Raw genomic sequence first — 19,466 nt, forward strand, 5'->3', positions numbered from 1 at the left:
AGCTTTGTTGGGTGATGTACAATACAATACAATACAATGGTTGGTTGGTTGGTGTGTGTCCATCGAGATCGATGATGACCATCGTTGTCATCCAGCTGGGGGACGGGGGGAGGGTGGTGGTGGGGTGGGGGGGAGGATGCTCATGAATCTATCTGTGAATGCGCAGATGGCTGAATAGTCCAATCTGCGCACGAAATGTTCGCTGACAGTTGTGGCAGACAAAGACAGGCATACCATTGTCAGGGAGCTTGTTTGCCCGTGACTTTCTGGCCTGCCTCTTCTGAACAGCTGCAGCAGTTCTGTTGGCCTCGCACAACTTGGCGCCTTTGTGCACAGCAGCACGCCATTTGTCACGGTCCACTGCAGATTCCTCCCAGGAGTCAGGGTTGATATCAAACGCTTTCAGAGAGACTTTCAGAGTATCTCTGAAGCGCTTCTTCTGACCTCCGTGTGATCTCTTCCCTTGTTGCAGCTCGCCATAGAAAAGCCTTTTGGGCAGCCGATGGTCTGGCATGCGCGCCACGTGTCCAGCCCAGCGAAGCTGGGACTGCATCAGGATGGTGAAGATGCTGGGAAGGGTGGCTTTTGCGAGCACCTCTGTTTCTGGGGTCTTGTCTTGCCACTTGATGTTCAGTAGCTTCCTGAGGCATGTTGTGTGGAAGTGGTTCAGCTTCTTGGCATGTCGTTGGTACACTGTCCAAGTTTCGCAGGCGTACAGTAGTGTGGGGAGAACTACTGCTCTGTAGACCTTTAGCTTGGTCTCAAGACTAATGCCTCTTCTGTTCCAGACATTTGCACTGAGTCTACCAAAAGTTGCGCTTGCTCTTGCAATCCTGACGTTCACTTCATCGTCGATGGTCGCATTTCGTGACAGTGTGCTGCCAAGGTATGTGAACCGCTCCACCGCACTGAGTCTCTGACCGTTGACTGTGATGTTGGGCTCAACGTAGGGTTTCCCTGGGGCTGGCTGATGTAGAACTTCAGTTTTCCTCGTGCTGATGGTAAGGCCGAAGTTCCTGCTGGCAGTGGCAAACTTGTCAACGCTGAGTTGCATGTCAGCTTCAGATCCAGCGTTGAGGGCACAATCATCAGCAAACAAAAAGTCTCTGATGATGTCTGTCATGACCTTCGTTTTTGCTTGAAGCCTTCTGAGGTTAAACAACTTACCATCTGTTCGGTACTTTAGGCCGATTCCAACATCGCCATCTCTGAAGGCATCAGTAAGCATTGCAGAGAACATGAGGCTGAACAGCGTTGGAGCCAGGACGCAGCCTTGCTTGACACCATTTGTGACAGCAAAAGGAGCAGATGTTTCGCCATTGTCCTGGACTCGAGCCTGCATGCCTTCATGGAATTGGCTGACCAAGGAAATAAATTTCCGAGGGCATCCGTACTTGGCCATGATCTTCCACAGTCCCTCTCTACTCACGGTGTCGAAGGCCTTAGTGAGGTCGACATAGGTGGAGAACAGATCAGCATTTTGCTCCTGACATTTCTCTTGCAGCTGCCTTGCAGCAAACACCATGTCGGTGGTTCCGCGCTCTTTCCGGAATCCACATTGGCTCTCAGGCAAATGACCTTGGTCAAGGTGTGCTGTGAGGCGGTTTAGTAGGATCCTGGCAAGTATCTTGCCTGCGATGGAGAGCAAGGAAATGCCCCGATGGTTATCACAGGCTTGCCGGTTCCCCTTTCGCTTGTACAAGTAAATGATAGATGCATCTTTGAAATCCTGGGGGATCGTCTCTTCTTTCCACATGAGTGAGTACAGCTGATGGAGCTTCTCAGTCAGCACAGTGCCTCCATTCTTGTAGACCTCTGCTGGTATGGAGTCTGAGCCAGGTGCTTTGCCACTGGATAGCAGACGAATTGCTTTCTGGGTCTCAAGAGGTGTTGGCGGATCGTCCAGTGCTTCGTTGATGGGGACTTGTGGGAGACGGTCTATGGCTTCATCATTTATGGAGGAAGGGCGATTTAAGACACTGTTGAAGTGCTCAGCCCAGCGTTCGAGAATTTTCTCCTTCTCGGTGATCAAGGTATTCCCATCTGCACTGAGGAGGGGGGATGATCCTGAGGATGTGGGGCCGTAGACTTCTTTTAAGGCATCATAGAACCTCTTCATATCGTGCCTGTCAGCATATCCCTGGATCTCATCAGCTTTGTCACTCAGCCACTTATCCTGCATCTGGCGTAACTTTTGCTGAACAGTCCTGCGGATGGCATCGTACACATCCTTTTTTGATGTGGACTTTGGGTTGCTCAGGTAGGCTTGATGCAGACGGCGTTTCTCATCCAGAAGCTGCTTGATTTCATCACAGTTTTCATCAAACCAGTCTTTGTGCTTTCTGGACATGGGTCCCAGGGTCTCTGAAGCTGTACTATAGATCAGCTCACGCAGGGTCCTCCACATTCTGGTTGTCCAGAGAGGCGGATTCCAGACGATCTTCCAGCAGCTCCACAAAGGACTGTTTGATGGTGATGTTTTTCAGCTTAGCGATGTTGAGCCGTTTTGGAGCCTTCTGGCCTTGGGGGCGTCTCTTGGGCTGGATTCGAATATTCAGCTTCGAGACTACAAGGCGATGGTCTGTCCAACACTTGGCGCCGCACATGGTCTTTGTTACACGTACATCTTGCCTATCCCTTTTCCTGACGATGACATAATCGATGAGATGCCAATGCTTTGAGCGAGGGTGCATCCATGACGTCCTGTTACGGGTAGGGAGGCAGAAAACTGTGTTGGTTATCAGCAGTTCGTGCTCTGCACAGGTCTGAAGCAAAAGCAATCCATTTGAGTTGCAGTGGCCCACACCGTGCTTTCCAATCACTCCATCCCAGGAGATGTAGTCAGAGCCAACTCTAGCATTGAAGTCCCCAAGAATGATGAGCTTGTCTGCTTTAGGGATAGCAGCAATGACAGAGTGAAGGTCCTCGTAGAACTTCGCCTTCACTTCATCCGGGTTGGTCATGGTTGGGGCGTAGGCACTAACAATGGTGAGGTGCTTCTGGCCAGATGCCAGTGGGAGTTTCATGGTCATAAGCCTATCGTTGACTCCCTTTGGGATTCCAGCTAGCTTGCTGACAAGTGCTGTTTTTACTGCAAAACCAACGCCAGCCTCACGTCGCTCTTCGCTTCCTCGTCCACTCCAGAAGAAGGTGTAACCAGATCCCCGTTCACAGAGCTCGCCTTCACCTGCAAGCCGAGTCTCACTCAAGGCTGCGATGTCAATGTTGTATCTGGCGAGTTCGGATGCAGCTAGTGCCGTTCTCCTTTGGGGTCTGTCCGCGTTATCTCTGTCCAGGAGAGTCCTTATGTTCCAAGCACCAATGGTGAGAGGAACGATCCTTGTTTTTTTCTTTTCTTTCTTGTTGTTTCGACCGCTGATGTAGGGTCCCCGCCAGCCGCGGTATGCTGGCCAGGGTGATATGGAGCAGGCAATTTTTAGGGCACCTTTTCTAGCCCCTTCCTCATGCCAGGGAGGTGAGCAGTGCATTCCTAAAGAGGGCTGCTCAGACGCTCAGACGGCTGCCGAGCTCCATCGCTGCTCCTGTCGACGAAGAACGACCCTATGGCCTGAGCCGCCTGCGTGCAGGTCTGCGGCTGCGACTGCCAGTGTACCCACACCTGTCGTTTCGTTGCTCGCCTGTCGCCACAGGACTTGGGGGTGATGAAATGATGAAGGATGAAAGGTCATTTAGGATGACTGATGACTTGCGCGATGAGTTTGTTTAAAGTGAAGAGGAGTTGCGCAACGTCGACCTCACTCTCTCGTCCGGGTCCACCAATTTCCAGTGGCAAGACTAAGTCGAGACGACTGGAGGATGAGCACGGATGCAGTGGATGACCAAGATATCCTTTCGGTGTCTCATCTTGCTCTCTGCACTCCACAGTGCGTTGCTGTAACCGCCTTCCTCTCCGTTGAACCGATAGGTTTCTTCCGCAGATTCTGCCGGATCCAGACTTCGCATGCATGGGTAGACACACCCCGGGGGCCAACTGCGTGTGGCATGCACACAGCACGGTGGAGCTAGATGGCCGTCGGTGGCTCTCCTGAGCCGACGCCCTTTTATGGATCTCCATAAGGGTGTCTAGCCACCCGCCTCACCAGTCCCGGAAGGGAGCGGTGGGAGTGCCAGTTTAGTCGCCGGCAACCCGACCCTGAACAGGTTGTACTGGATTACAGGTTACCAGTAGCAGATCTAATGACCTGACCTGACCTGACCACGCGCGCGTACACACACACACACACACACACACACACACACACAATGTATTTGGAATGGTAGGGTAGATGTGAGACAGCCCCCTCTCTCTTAAGCATGCAGCTAGCAAGCAGTTTTCGTTTAGTTTTGCTTTATTCTCAGCACGGCGACTGAAGGGAGGAAACAGCAAGTGGCCCTGTTCCAGTGAACACAGAGCCGATACACTTCCAGGAACAGGACCACCCATTTCTGTCCGTGTCACTTCACCTCGCTGTTGATGCACGCCGTCCGCGCGCGCTCTGTACACCGACACACACACACACACACACACACACACAAATGTTCGTCTTGGTGCGCGCCAACATGCACGTAGGTTACACGCACACACACGTTTACTCCCCCCCAATCCTCACACACAAACACTTGCACGCACACGCGCGAACCACACGCACGCACGCACACACACACACGCGCTCGCGCGCACGCACGCACACACGCGCACGTGCACGACACATGCACACCCACCCCGCCTTCCTTACCTAACCAGCTGACACACACGCCCACTAAAGAGCGCGCCCATGTGCAGACAGAGGCAGAGAGACAGAGACAGAGAGACAGAGACAGAGACAGAGGCAGAGAGACAGAGACAGAGAGAGGCCCACATTCGATACAGGATGACGAGATGGGGTGTGGAGTGGTAAGGCCTACCAAACACACAGCACACTTCACTGCACAACTGCGCAGGTAGTCAGCAGCGCCGCACGCCACAGCAAGGACGATCACGTCGACAGCAAGACCAAACATTCCATTCACAGTACGTGCAGTTCAAGTCCACATTGTGATCAAGGTGAGACAAAGTTCATTCAGCCAACTTATCACCCACATGTCGCTTTTGTTCATACTTAATAACACCACAGGTTGGGTGGCATCGCCTATCTTTGTCACCCGAGTTTCTTTGACAGACAGACAAACAGACAGACAAGTAAAACGATCAGCAGTGGACACCGCCGTTCTGCCTGATGTGATGACGTCACCAACTGTAAAAGAGAGCCAGCAAAGCTCAGGGAGTCAGTGTATGCAACAAGTACAACACTTCTCAGTGGTTCAGACAGGGAGTCAGTGTATGCAACAAGTACAACACTTCTCAGTGGTTCAGGCAGGGTGTCAGTGTATGCAACAAGTACAACACTTCTCAGTGGTTCAGGCAGGGTGTCAGTGTATGCAACAAGTACAGCACTTCTCAGTGGTTCAGGCAGGGTGTCAGTGTATGCAAAAAGTACAACACTTCTCAGTGGTTCAGGAAGGGGGTCAGTGTATGCAACAAGTACAGCACTTCTCAGTGGTTCAGGTAGTCAGTGTATGCAACAAGTACAGCACTTCTCAGTGGTTCAGGCAGGGAGTCAGTGTATGCAACAAGTACAGCACTTCTCAGTGGTTCAGTCAGTGTATGCAACAAGTACAACACTTCTCAGTGGTTCAGGCAGGGAGTCAGTGTATGCAACAAGTACAGCACTTCTCAGTGGTTCAGTCAGTGTATGCAACAAGTGCAACACTTCTCAGTGGTTCAGTCAGTGTATGCAACAAGTACAACACTTCTCAGTGGTTCAGGCAGGGAGTCAGTGTATGCAACAAGTACAGCACTTCTCAGTGGTTCAGTCAGTGTATGCAACAAGTGCAACACTTCTCAGTGGTTCAGTCAGTGTATGCAACAAGTACAACACTTCTCAGTGGTTCAGGCAGGCAGTCAGTGTATGCAACAAGTACAGCACTTCTCAGTGGTTCAGGCAGTCAGTGTATGCAACAAGTACAGCACTTCTCAGTGGTTCAGGCAGGGAGTCAGTGTATGCAAAAAGCACAGCACTTCTTAGTGGTTCAGGCAGGGAGTCAGTGTATGCAACAAGTACAGCACTTCTCAGTGGTTCAGTCAGTGTATGCAACAAGTACAACACTTCTCAGTGGTTCAGTCAGTGTATGCAACAAGTACAACACTTCTCAGTGGTTCAGGAAGGGGGTCAGTGTATGCAACAAGTACAGCACTTCTCAGTGGTTCAGGTAGTCAGTGTATGCAACAAGTACAGCACTTCTCAGTGGTTCAGGCAGGGAGTCAGTGTATGCAACAAGTACAGCACTTCTCAGTGGTTCAGTCAGTGTATGCAACAAGTACAACACTTCTCAGTGGTTCAGGCAGGGAGTCAGTGTATGCAACAAGTACAGCACTTCTCAGTGGTTCAGTCAGTGTATGCAACAAGTGCAACACTTCTCAGTGGTTCAGTCAGTGTATGCAACAAGTACAACACTTCTCAGTGGTTCAGGCAGGGAGTCAGTGTATGCAACAAGTACAGCACTTCTCAGTGGTTCAGTCAGTGTATGCAACAAGTGCAACACTTCTCAGTGGTTCAGTCAGTGTATGCAACAAGTACAACACTTCTCAGTGGTTCAGGCAGGCAGTCAGTGTATGCAACAAGTACAGCACTTCTCAGTGGTTCAGGCAGTCAGTGTATGCAACAAGTACAGCACTTCTCAGTGGTTCAGGCAGGGAGTCAGTGTATGCAAAAAGCACAGCACTTCTTAGTGGTTCAGGCAGGGAGTCAGTGTATGCAACAAGTACAGCACTTCTCAGTGGTTCAGTCAGTGTATGCAACAAGTACAACACTTCTCAGTGGTTCAGTCAGTGTATGCAACAAGTACAACACTTCTCAGTGGTTCAGCCAGGGAGTCAGTGTAAGCAACACGTACAGCACTTCTCAGTGGTTCAGTCAGTGTATGCAACAAGTACAGCACTTCTCAGTGGTTCAGTCAGTGTATGCAACAAGTACAACACTTCTCAGTGGTTCAGGCAGGGAGTCAGTGTATGCAACAAGTACAACACTTCTCAGTGGTTCAGTCAGTGTATGCAACAAGTACAACACTTCTCAGTGGTTCAGGCAGGGAGTCAGTGTATGCAACAAGTACAACACTTCTCAGTGGTTCAGTCAGTGTATGCAACAAGTACAGCACTTCTCAGTGGTTCAGTCAGTGTATGCAAAAAGCACAGCATTTCTCAGTGGTTCAGGCAGTGTATGCAAAAAGCACAGCACTTCTCAGTGGTTCAGTCAGTGTATGCAAAAAGCACAGCATTTCTCAGTGGTTCAGTCAGTGTATGCAAAAAGCACAGCATTTCTCAGTGGTTCAGGCAAGGAGTCAGTGTATGCAAAAAGCACAGCATTTCTCAGTGGTTCAGGCAAGGAGTCAGTGTATGCAAAAAGCACAGCATTTCTCAGTGGTTCAGGCAAGGAGTCAGTGTATGCAAAAAGCACAGCATTTCTCAGTGGTTCAGGCAGGGAGTCAGTGTATGCAAAAGGCACAGCATTTCTCAGTGGTTCAGTCAGTGTATGCAACAAGCACAGCATTTCTCAGTGGTTCAGGCAAGGGAGTGACTGACAAGAATGTCCACTGTCATCCAGATGATTAACTTGATAAGTGTCACATTTGAAGTGTGGCTGGCTGACGATTGACAGCACATGGGAGATGATAGGCCTACTGTAATGATATCATTATGTAACAATACGATGATAGGCCTACTGTAATGATGTCATTATGTAACAATACGATGATAGGCCTACTGTAATGATATCATTATGTAACAATACGATAATAGGCCTACTGTAATGACATCATTATGTAACAATACGATGATAGGCCTACTGTAATGGTATCATTATGTAACAATACGATGATAGGCCTACTGTAATGATATCATTATGTAACAATACGTTGATAGGCCTACTGTAATGACATCATTATGTAACAATACGCTGATAGGCCTACTGTAATGATATCATTATGTAACAATACGATGATAGGCCTACTGTAATGACATCATTATGTAACAATACGCTGATAGGCCTACTGTAATGATATCATTATGTAACAATACCCTGATAGGCCTACTGTAATGGTATCATTATGTAACAATACGATGATAGGCCTACTGTAATGATATCATTATGTAACAATACGATGATAGGCCTACTGTAATGACATCATTATGTAACAATACGCTGATAGGCCTACTGTAATGATATCATTATGTAACAATACGATGACAGGCCTACTGTAATGATATCATTATGTAACAATACGCTGATAGGCCTACTGTAATGATATCATTATGTAACAATACGATGATAGGCCTACTGTAATGATATCAGTGTGTAACAATACGATGATAGGCCTACTGTAATGATATCATTATGTAACAATACGATGACAGGCCTACTGTAATGATATCATAATGTAACAATATGATGATAGGCCTACTGTAATGATATCATAATGTAACAATACGATGATAGGCCTACTGTAATGATATCAATGTGTAACAATACGATGATAGGACTACTGTAATGATATCATTATGTAACAATACGATGATAGGCCTACTGTAATGATATCATAATGTAACAATATGATGATAGGCCTACTGTAATGATATCATAATGTAACAATACGCTGATAGGACTACTGTAATGATATTATTATGTAACAATACGCTGATAGGCCTACTGTAAGGATATCATTGTGTAACAATACGATGATAGGCCTACTGTAATGATATCATTATGTAACAATACGATGATAGGCCTACTGTAATGATATCATGTAACAATACGATAATAGGCCTACTGTAGTGATATCATTATGTAACAATACGATGATAGGCCTACTGTAGTGATATCATTATGTAACAATACGATGATAGGCCTACTGTAATGATATCATTATGTAACGGAAATAGGCCTACTGTAATGATATCATTATGTAACAATACGATGATAGGCCTACTGTAATGATATCATTATGTAACGGTAATAGGCCTACTGTAATGATATCATTATGTAACGATGATAGGCCTACTGTCATGATATCATTATCTTACGATGATAGGCCTACTGTAATGATATCATTATGTTACGATGATAGCGCTACTGTAATGATATCATTATGTTACAATAATAGGCCTACTGTAATGATATCATTATGTTACGATGATAGGCCTACTGTAATGATATCATTATGTTACGATGATAGGCCTACTGTAATGATATTATTATGTTACGATGATAGGCCAACTGTCATGATATCATTATGTTACGATGATAGGCCTACTGTAATGATATCATTATGTTACGATGATAGGCCTACTGTAATGATATAATTATGTAATGATGATAGGCCTACTGTAATGATATCATTATGTAACGATGATAGGCCTACTGTAATGATATCATTATGTAACGATGATAGGCCTACTTTAATGATATCATAGTGTAACAATACGACTGAATTTATACGGCAGAGATCGATGCTGTCAGTACATTATTGTTGTTTAGTTGTTGTTGTTGTCAGTGGTGACAGTACTGGTCCTTATGTAGTGTTGCTGTAGTTGTTGTCATTGTCTTTGTTTAGTTATTGTTGTTGTCAGTGGTGACAGTACTGGTCCTTATGTAGTGTTGTTGCAGTTGTTATCATTGTCTTTGTTTAGTTATTGTTGTTGTCAGTGGTGACAGTATTGGTCCTTATGTAGTGTTGTTGCAGTTGTTATCATTGTCTTTGTTTAGTTATTGTTGTTGTAAGTGGTGACAGTACTGGTCCTTATGTAGTGTTGATGTTGTCATTGTCTTTGTTTAGTTGTTGTTGTTGTCAGTGGTGACAGTACTGGTCCTTATGTAGTGTTGTTGCAGTTGTTGTCATTGTCTTTGTTTAGTTATTGTTGTTGTCAATGGTGACAGTACTGGTCCTTATGTAGTGTTGTTGCAGTTGTTATCATTGTCTTTGTTTAGTTGTTGTTGTCAGTGGTGACAGTACTGGTCCTTATGTAGTGTTGTTGCAGTTGTTATCATTGTCTTTGTTTAGTTGTTGTTGTTGTCAGTGGTGACAGTACTGGTCCTTATGTAGTGTTGTTGCAGTTGTTATCATTGTCTTTGTTTAGTTATTGTTGTTGTCAGTGGTGACAGTACTGGTCCTTATGTAGTGTTGTTGCAGTTGTTATCATTGTCTTTGTTTACTTATTGTTGTTGTAAGTGGTGACAGTACTGGTCCTTATGTAGTGTTGATGTTGTCATTGTCTTTGTTTAGTTGTTGTTGTTGTCAGTGGTGACAGTACTGGTCCTTATGTAGTGTTGTTGCAGTTGTTGTCATTGTCTTTGTTTAGTTATTGTTGTTGTCAATGGTGACAGTACTGGTCCTTATGTAGTGTTGTTGCAGTTGTTATCATTGTCTTTGTTTAGTTGTTGTTGTTGTGGTGACAGTACTGGTCCTTATGTAGTGTTGTTGCAGTTGTTATCATTGTCTTTGTTTAGTTATTGTTGTTGTCAATGGTGATAGTACTAGTCCATATGTAGTGTTGTTGCAGTTGTTATCATTGTCTTTGTTTAGTTATTGTTGTTATCAATGGTGACAGTACTAGTCCTTATGTAGTGTTGTTGCAGTTGTTGTCATTGTCTTTGTTTAGTTATTGTTGTTGTCAGTGGTGACAGTACTGGTCCTTATGTAGTGTTGTTGCAGTTGTTATCATTGTCTTTGTTTAGTTGTTGTTGTTGTCAGTGGTGACAGTACTGGTCCTTATGTAGTGTTGCTGTTGTTATCATTGTGCTTTTGCTGTTGACGATACAGTTACAGTCCTCCTCCTCCTCCTCCTCCTCCTCCTCCTCCTCCTTCTTCTTCTTCTTCTTCTTCTTCTTCTTCTTCTTCTTCTTCTTCTTCTCCATCACCAACATCATCAAAACAAAGCAGTCTGAACACGAAGTGGTCAACAATGGAAACAAAGCAGTCTGACCTGGGGGAACATACACTTTGGGGAACAAAGACCTGGGGGAACATACACCTTTGGGAACAAAGTCCCTTAGGAATATACACTTCGGGAAACAAAGACCTGGGGGAACAAAGTCCTTGGAGAACGTGCCCCTTGGGGAACAACAAAGACCTGGGGGAACAAAGTCCTTGGAGAACGTGCCCCTTGGGGAACAAAGTCCTTGGAGAACGTGCCCCTTGGGGAACAACAAAGACCTGGGGGAACAAAGTCCTTGGAGAACGTGCCCCTTGGGGAACAACAAAGACCGAGGGGAACAAAGTCCTTGGAGAACGTGCCCCTTGGGGAACAACAAAGACCTGGGGGAACAAAGTCCTTGGAGAACGTGCCCCTTGGGGAACAACAAAGACCTGGGGGAACAAAGTCCTTGGAGAACGTGCCCCTTGGGGAACAACAAAGACCTGGGGGAACAAAGTCCTTGGAGAACGTGCCCCTTGGGGAACAACAAAGACCTGGGGGAACAAAGTCCTTGGAGAACGTGCCCCTTGGGGAACAACAAAGACCTGGGGGAACAAAGTCCTTGGAGAACGTGCCCCTTGGGGAACAACAAAGACCTGGGGGAACAAAGTCCTTGGAGAACGTGCCCCTTGGGGAACAACAAAGACCTGGGGGAACAAAGTCCTTGGAGAACGTGCCCCTTGGGGAACAAAGTCCTTGGAGAACGTGCCCCTTGGGGAACAAAGTCCTTGGAGAACGTGCCTCTTGGGGAACAACAAAGACCGAGGGGAACATGACCGCCAGCGGACATCAGGAGACGTCAACTTTGGCCGAGTTGGCAGTTGTCAGTCTGTACACAGTGGGTGTTGTCAGTCTGTGTGCAGTGGGTGTTGTCAGTCTGTGTGCAGTGGGTGTTGTCAGTCTGTACACAGTGGGTGTTGTCAGTCTGTGTGCAGTGGGTGTTGTCAGTCTGTACACAGTGGGTGTTGTCAGTCTGTGTGCAGTGGGTGTTGTCAGTCTGTACACAGTGGGTGTTGTCAGTCTGTGTGCAGTGGGTGTTGTCAGTCTGTACACAGTGGGTGTTGTCAGTCTGTGTGCAGTGGGTGTTGTCAGTCTGTACACAGTGGGTGTTGTCAGTCTGTGTGCAGTGGGTGTTGTCAGTCTGTACACAGTGGGTGTTGTCAGTCTGTGTGCAGTGGGTGTTGTCAGTCTGTACACAGTGGGTGTTGTCAGTCTGTGTGCAGTGGGTGTTGTCAGTCTGTACACAGTGGGTGTTGTCTGTCTGTACACAGTGGGTGTTGTCTGTCTGTACACAGTGGGTGTTGTCAGTCTGTCTGTGCACAGTGGGTGTTGTCAGTCTGTCTGTGCACAGTGGGTGTTGTCAGTCTGTCTGTGCACAGTGGGTGTTGTCAGTCTGTACACAGTGGGTGTTGTCAGTCTGTGTGCAGTGGGTGTTGTCAGTCTGTACACAATGGGTGTTGTCAGTCTGTGTGCAGTGGGTGTTGTCAGTCTGTACACAGTGGGTGTTGTCAGTCTGTGTGCAGTGGGTGTTGTCAGTCTGTCTGTGCACAGTGGGTGTTGTCAGTCTGTACACAATGGGTGTTGTCAGTCTGTGTGCAGTGGGTGTTGTCAGTCTGTACACAGTGGGTGTTGTCAGTCTGTGTGCAGTGGGTGTTGTCAGTCTGTCTGTGCACAGTGGGTGTTGTCAGTCTGTGTGCAGTGGGTGTTGTCAGTCTGTACACAGTGGGTGTTGTCAGTCTGTGTGCAGTGGGTGTTGTCAGTCTGTGTGCAGTGGGTGTTGTCAGTCTGTCTGTACACAGTGGGTGTTGTCAGTCTGTACACAGTGGGTGTTGTCAGTCTGTGTGCAGTGGGTGTTGTCAGTCTGTACACAGTGGGTGTTGTCAGTCTGTGTGCAGTGGGTGTTGTCAGTCTGTCTGTGCACAGTGGGTGTTGTCAGTCTGTGTGCAGTGGGTGTTGTCAGTCTGTCTGTGCACAGTGGGTGTTGTCAGTCTGTGTGCAGTGGGTGTTGTCAGTCTGTATGCAGTGGGTGTTGTCAGTCTGTCTGTGCACAGTGGGTGTTGTCAGTCTGTCTGTGCACAGTGGGTGTTGTCAGTCTGTGTGCAGTGGGTGTTGTCAGTCTGTGTGCAGTGGGTGTTGTCAGTCTGTCTGTGCACAGTGGGTGTTGTCAGTCTGTGTGCAGTGGGTGTTGTCAGTCTGTCTGTACACAATGGGTGTTGTCAGTCTGTCTGTTCACAGTGGGTGTTGACAGTCTGTCTGTACACAGTGGGTGTTGTCAGTCTGTACACAGTGGGTGTTGTCAGTCTGTGTGCAGTGGGTGTTGTCAGTCTGTCTGTGCACAGTGGGTGTTGTCAGTCTGTGTGCAGTGGGTGTTGTCAGTCAGTACACAGTGGGTGTTGTCAGTCTGTACACAGTGGGTGTTGTCAGTCTGTACACAGTGGGTGTTGTCAGTCTGTGTGCAGTGGGTGTTGTCAGTCTGTCTGTGCACAGTGGGTGTTGTTAGTCTGTACACAGTGGGTGTTGTCAGTCTGTGTGCAGTGGGTGTTGTCAGTCTGTACACAGTGGGTGTTGTCAGTCTGTGTGCAGTGGGTGTTGTCAGTCTGTACACAGTGGGTGTTGTCAGTCTGTGTGCAGTGGGTGTTGTCAGTCTGTCTGTACACAGTGGGTGTTGTCAGTCTGTCTGTACACAGTGGGTGTTGTCAGTCTGTCTGTACACAGTGGGTGTTGTCAGTCTGTACACAGTGGGTGTTGTCAGTCTGTGTGCAGTGGGTGTTGTCAGTCTCTGTGCAGTGGGTGTTGTCAGTCTGTACACAGTGGGTGTTGTCAGTCTGTACACAGTGGGTGTTGTCAGTCTGTGTGCAGTGGGTGTTGTCAGTCTCTGTGCAGTGGGTGTTGTCAGTCTGTACACAGTGGGTGTTGTCAGTCTGTCTGTACATAGTGGGTGTTGTCAGTCTGTCTGTACATAGTGGGTGTTGTCAGTCTGTGCACAGTGGGTGTTGTCAGTCTGTCTGTACATAGTGGGTGTTGTCAGTCTGTCTGTACATAGTGGGTGTTGTCAGTCTGTACACAGTGGGTGTTGTCTGTCTGTACACAGTGGGTGTTGTCTGTCTGTACATAGTGGGTGTTGTCAGTCTGTCTGTACACAGTGGGTGTTGTCAGTCTGTCTGTACACAGTGGGTGTTGTCAGTCTGTGTGCAGTGGGTGTTGTCAGTCTGTCTGTACACAGTGGGTGTTGTCAGTCTGTGTGCAGTGGGTGTTGTCAGTCTGTACACAGTGGGTGTTGTCAGTCTGTCTGTACACAGTGGGTGTTGTCAGTCTGTGTGCAGTGGGTGTTGTCAGTCTGTACACAGTGGGTGTTGTCAGTCTGTCTGTACACAGTGGGTGTTGTCAGTCTGTACACAGTGGGTGTTGTCAGTCTGTCTGTGCACAGTGGGTGTTGTCAGTCTGTGTGCAGTGGGTGTTGTCAGTCTGTCTGTACACAGTGGGTGTTGTCAGTCTGTGTGCAGTGGGTGTTGTCAGTCTGTACACAGTGGGTGTTGTCAGTCTGTCTGTGCACAGTGGGTGTTGTCAGTCTGTCTGTGCACAGTGGGTGTTGTCAGTCTGTACACAGTGGGTGTTGTCAGTCTGTACACAGTGGGTGTTGTCAGTCTGTCTGTGCACAGTGGGTGTTGTCAGTCTGTGTGCAGTGGGTGTTGTCAGTCTGTACACAGTGGGTGTTGTCAGTCTGTGTGCAGTGGGTGTTGTCAGTCTGTCTGTACACAGTGGGTGTTGTCAGTCTGTACACAGTGGGTGTTGTCAGTCTGTCTGTGCACAGTGGGTGTTGTCAGTCTGTGTGCAGTGGGTGTTGTCAGTCTGTCTGTACACAGTGGGTGTTGTCAGTCTGTGTGCAGTGGGTGTTGTCAGTCTGTACACAGTGGGTGTTGTCAGTCTGTCTGTACACAGTGGGTGTTGTCAGTCTGTGTGCAGTGGGTGTTGTCAGTCTGTCTGTGCACAGAGGGTGTTGTCAGTCTGTCTGTACACAGTGGGTGTTGTCAGTCTGTGCACAGTGGGTGTTGTCAGTCTGTGTGCAGTGGGTGTTGTCAGTCAGTACACAGTGGGTGTTGTCAGTCTGTACACAGTGGGTGTTGTCAGTCTGTACACAGTGGGTGTTGTCAGTCTGTACACAGTGGGTGTTGTCAGTCTGTGCGCAGTGGGTGTTGTCAGTCTGTACACAGTGGGTGTTGTCAGTCTGTACACAGTGGGTGTTGTCAGTCAGTACACAGTGGGTGTTGTCAGTCTGTGTGCAGTGGGTGTTGTCAGTCTGTACACAGTGGGTGTTGTCAGTCTGTGTGCAGTGGGTGTTGTCAGTCAGTACACAGTGGGTGTTGTCAGTCTGTACACAGTGGGTGTTGTCAGTCTGTGCACAGTGGGTGTTGTCAGTCTGTACACAGTGGGTGTTGTTAGTCTGTACACAGTGGATAGTGTGTGTGTGTGTGTGCGCGCGCGCGCGCGCGCGTGTGTGTTAATCTTCAACACATAGCTTTGATTATAATCATGTTTCCCAGAATACGGTGAGTATGGTTTCGGCAGAAGAGAAAGCGAAAGTTGATGCACATCCAACGCACAGTTGAAATATGAAGAACTGGTTTCTTTCCAGCAAACAGCCCCAAATGGTGTGTGATCTGCACTGATAACAAACACCTACATTATTTAGCAAGGTGAAGGACTGGTTTACAGTGTGCTAGTACGTGTTGGTGTGGTCGTTCACAATTTTAAAAAAATCGACATTTAACTAACCTTCACAAGGCGAGCACATTGGCGTGTTGTACAGAGGTGGGCCACCTTTTTCATTCTCTTTCTCCTCCTGTCAAGTGAGCAGTTTTGCTTTTCTTTTCAAGTGTGTACAAACTTGAGAGAGCGCACGTCATTTGTTTCCTTAATATTGGATCAGCAATCCAACTGTGCCTGTTTTTCCCGATCGTGTTGGAAGTGGTTTCACTCAGCTGACGTGTCAGAACAATAAACTGGAGGTTTTCTATGTTTACCTATGTCTATGTTTACCAAGGTCTATGTTCCCCTGTGTCTATGTTTCATCAGGTCTATGTTCCCCATGTCTATGTTTCATCAGGTCTATGTTTATCATGTCTATGTTTCATCAGGTCTATGTTTACCATGTCTATGTTTCATCAGGTCTATGTTCCCCTGGGTCTAAATTCCATGTGGATGGTCGTCAGCAATGATCAGCAGTAGTAACCAGATGTCAAGGATTCCTAATGCAGCAAAGCCATGACCAATGATAAAATACAGTTAGACTGTGGCTGTAGTAGCCATGACCAATGATAAAATAGTTAGATTGTGGCCAGTAGTAGACATGACCAATGATAAAATAGTTAGATTGTGGCCAGTAGTAGACATGACCAATGATAAAATAGTTAGATTGTGGCCAGTAGTAGACATGACCAATGATAAGATAGTTAGATTGTGGCCAGTAGTAGACATGACCAATGATAAAATAGTTAGATTGTAGCCAGTAGTAGACATGACCAATGATAAAATACAGTTAGATTGTGGCCAGTAGTAGACATGACCAATGATAAGATAGTTAGATTGTGGCCAGTAGTGGACATGACCAATGATAAAATAGTTAGATTGTGGCCAGTAGTAGACATGACCAATGATAAAATAGATTGTGGCCAGTAGTAGATATGACCAATGATAAGATACAGTTAGATTGTGGCCAGTAGTAGACATGACCAATGATAAAATAGTTAGATTGTGGCCAGTAGTGGACATGACCAATGATAAAATACAGTTAGATTGTAGCCAGTAGTAGACATGACCAATGATAAAATACAGTTAGATTGTGGCCAGTAGTGGACATGACCAATGATAAGATAGTTAGATTGTGGCCAGTAGTAGACATGACCAATGATAAGATAGTTAGATTGTGGCCAGTAGTGGACATGACCAATGATAAGATAGTTAGATTGTGGCCAGTAGTGGACATGACCAATGATAAAATAGTTAGATTGTGGCCAGTAGTGGACATGACCAATGATAAAATAGTTAGATTGTGGCCAGTAGTGGACATGACCAATGATAAAATAGTTAGATTGTGGCCAGTAGTAGACATGACCAATGATAAGATAGTTAGATTGTGGCCAGTAGTAGACATGACCAATGATAAAATAGTTAGATTGTGGCCAGTAGTAGACATGACCAATGATAAAATAGTTAGATTGTGGCCAGTAGTAGACATGACCAATGATAAAATAGTTAGATTATGGCCAGTAGTAGACATGACCAATGATAAGATAGTTAGATTGTGGCCAGTAGTAGACATGACCAATGATAAAATAGATTGTGGCCAGTAGTAGATATGACCAATGATAAAATACAGTTAGATTGTGGCCAGTAGTAGACATGGCCAATGATACAATTGTTAGATTGTGGCCAGTAGTGGACATGGCCAATGATAAAATACAGTTAGATTGTAGCCAGTAGTAGGTGTTGTTAGGGCAGGCTGTCTAGGCCTGACACAAACCTATGGCAGGCTGTCTAGGTCTGACACAAACCTAGGGCAGGCTGTCTAGGCCTGACACAAACCTAGGGCAGGCTGTCTAGGCCTGGCACAAACCTAGGGCAGGCTGTCTAGGCCTGACACAAACCTAGGGCAGGCTGTCTAGGCCTGACACAAACCTAGGGGAGGCTGTCTAGGCCTGACACAAACCTAGGGGAGGCTGTCTAGGCCTGACACAAACCTAGGGGAGGCTGTCAAGGCCTGCCATAAACCTAGGGCAGGCTGTCAAGGCCTGCCATAAACCTAGGGGAGGCTGTCTAGGCCTAACACAAACCTAGGGCAGGCTGTCTAGGCCTGACACAAACCTAGGGGAGGCTGTCAAGGCCTGACATAAACCTAGAGCAGGCTGTCTAGGCCTGACACAAACCTAGGGCAGGCTGTCTAGGCCTGACACAAACCTAGGGCGGGCTGTCTAGTACTGACACAAACCTAGAGCAGGCTGTCTAGGCCCGACACAAAACTGGGGCGGGCTGTCTAGGCCTGACACAAACCTAGGGCGGGCTGTCTAGGCCTGACACAAACCTAGGGCGGGCTGTCTAGGCCCGACACAAACCTAGGGCGGGCTGTCTAGGCCCGACACAAACCTGGGGCGGGCTGTCTAGGCCTGACACAAACCTAGGGCGGGCTGTCTAGGCCTGACACAAACCTAGGGCGGGCTGTCTAGGCCTGACCAGCGCCTTGGGTTTATGTGTAGGTCAGGCATCTGCTCCTTTTTTAAGCGGGTGCAGCGTGCCGTAAATAGACAGTGTGCACGCCTTGACTCGTCCTGAACACTGAAAGTTGAGATTCTGTTGTTTTCTCAGGATCATTCACTTCCAACGCCTTGCCACCTTGAAACTGAAAGTAAAACTGAAACTTGAGGTACTGTTCTTTTCTCAAGACTTGTTTTCCGCGCGCTTTGACACTTTGAAACTGAAACTGAAACCGAAACTTGAGAGATCGTTCTTTTCTCAGGGTTCTTCAGTCAGCACGCATCGACACCTCTTTGAAACTGATTTTGCAAACAGATAGGATCCTGCCTGTCTGTCTGCCTGCCTGTCTGTCTGCCTGTCTGCCTGCCTGTCTGTCTGTCTGCCTGTCTGTCTATCTACCTGTCAGTCTGTCAGTCTGCCTGTCTGTCTGCTTGCCTGTCTGTCTGGAAGAACACGGAATAGCTGTGATGTAACACAAATGATTAGCTGCCGGGTTTATCTCTGTTCAAGTCAATGACGGATTGATTGTTCCTCACATGGTGTTTGTTCATTCTGTTCAAGTCAGTGACGGATTGATTGTTCCTCACATAGTGTTTGTTCATTCTGTTCAAGTCAGTGACGGATTGATTGTTCCTCACATAGTGTTTGTTCATTCTGTTCAAGTCAGTGACGGATTGATTGTTCCTCACATAGTGTTTGTTCATTCTGTTCAAGTCAATGACGGATTGATTGTTCCTCACATGGTGTTTGTTCATTCTGTTCAAGTCAGTGACGGATTGATTGTTCCTCACATAGTGTTTGTTCATTCTGTTCAAGTCAATGACGGATTGAAGTCAATGATGGATTGATTGTTCCTCACATAGTGTTTGTTCATTCTGTTCAAGTCAATGACGGATTGATTGTTCCTCACATGGTGTTTGTTCATTCTGTTCAAGTCAATGACGGATTGATTGTTCCTCACATGGTGTTTGTTCATTCTGTTCAAGTCAGTGACGGATTGAAGTCAATGACGGATTGATTGTTCCTCACATGGTGTTTGTTCATTCTGTTCAAGTCAATGACGGATTGATTGTTCCTCACATGGTGTTTGTTCATTCTGTTCAAGTCAATGACGGATTGATTGTTCCTCACATGGTGTTTGTTCATTCTGTTCAAGTCAATGACGGATTGATTGTTCCTCACATGGTGTTTGTTCATTCTGTTCAAGTCAGTG

General features: G+C 47.0%; 1 protein-coding gene across 5 annotated transcripts in view; it reads left to right on the forward strand.

Moving 5' to 3' along the window:
* The first annotated feature begins 4,907 nt into the window (after positions 1–4,907).
* LOC143291320 (uncharacterized) overlaps positions 4,908–19,466 on the forward strand; it is a 29,324-nt gene continuing 14,765 nt past the window's right edge. For 2 of the 5 annotated variants that reach the window (XM_076601182.1, XM_076601183.1), the window contains exon 1: positions 10,979–11,843. In XM_076601182.1, coding sequence (XP_076457297.1) covers positions 10,994–11,843 — 850 coding nt within the window. In that variant the 5' untranslated portion in view covers positions 10,979–10,993. Of the gene's footprint in view, positions 5,045–10,978; positions 11,844–15,571; positions 15,815–19,466 lie in introns of those variants that run through there. The other 3 variants (XM_076601184.1, XM_076601186.1, XM_076601185.1) reach the window with 3 other exon arrangements.

Source organism: Babylonia areolata, chromosome 16 (assembly GCF_041734735.1).
Source record: "Babylonia areolata isolate BAREFJ2019XMU chromosome 16, ASM4173473v1, whole genome shotgun sequence".
NCBI lineage: Eukaryota > Metazoa > Mollusca > Gastropoda > Neogastropoda > Buccinidae > Babylonia > Babylonia areolata.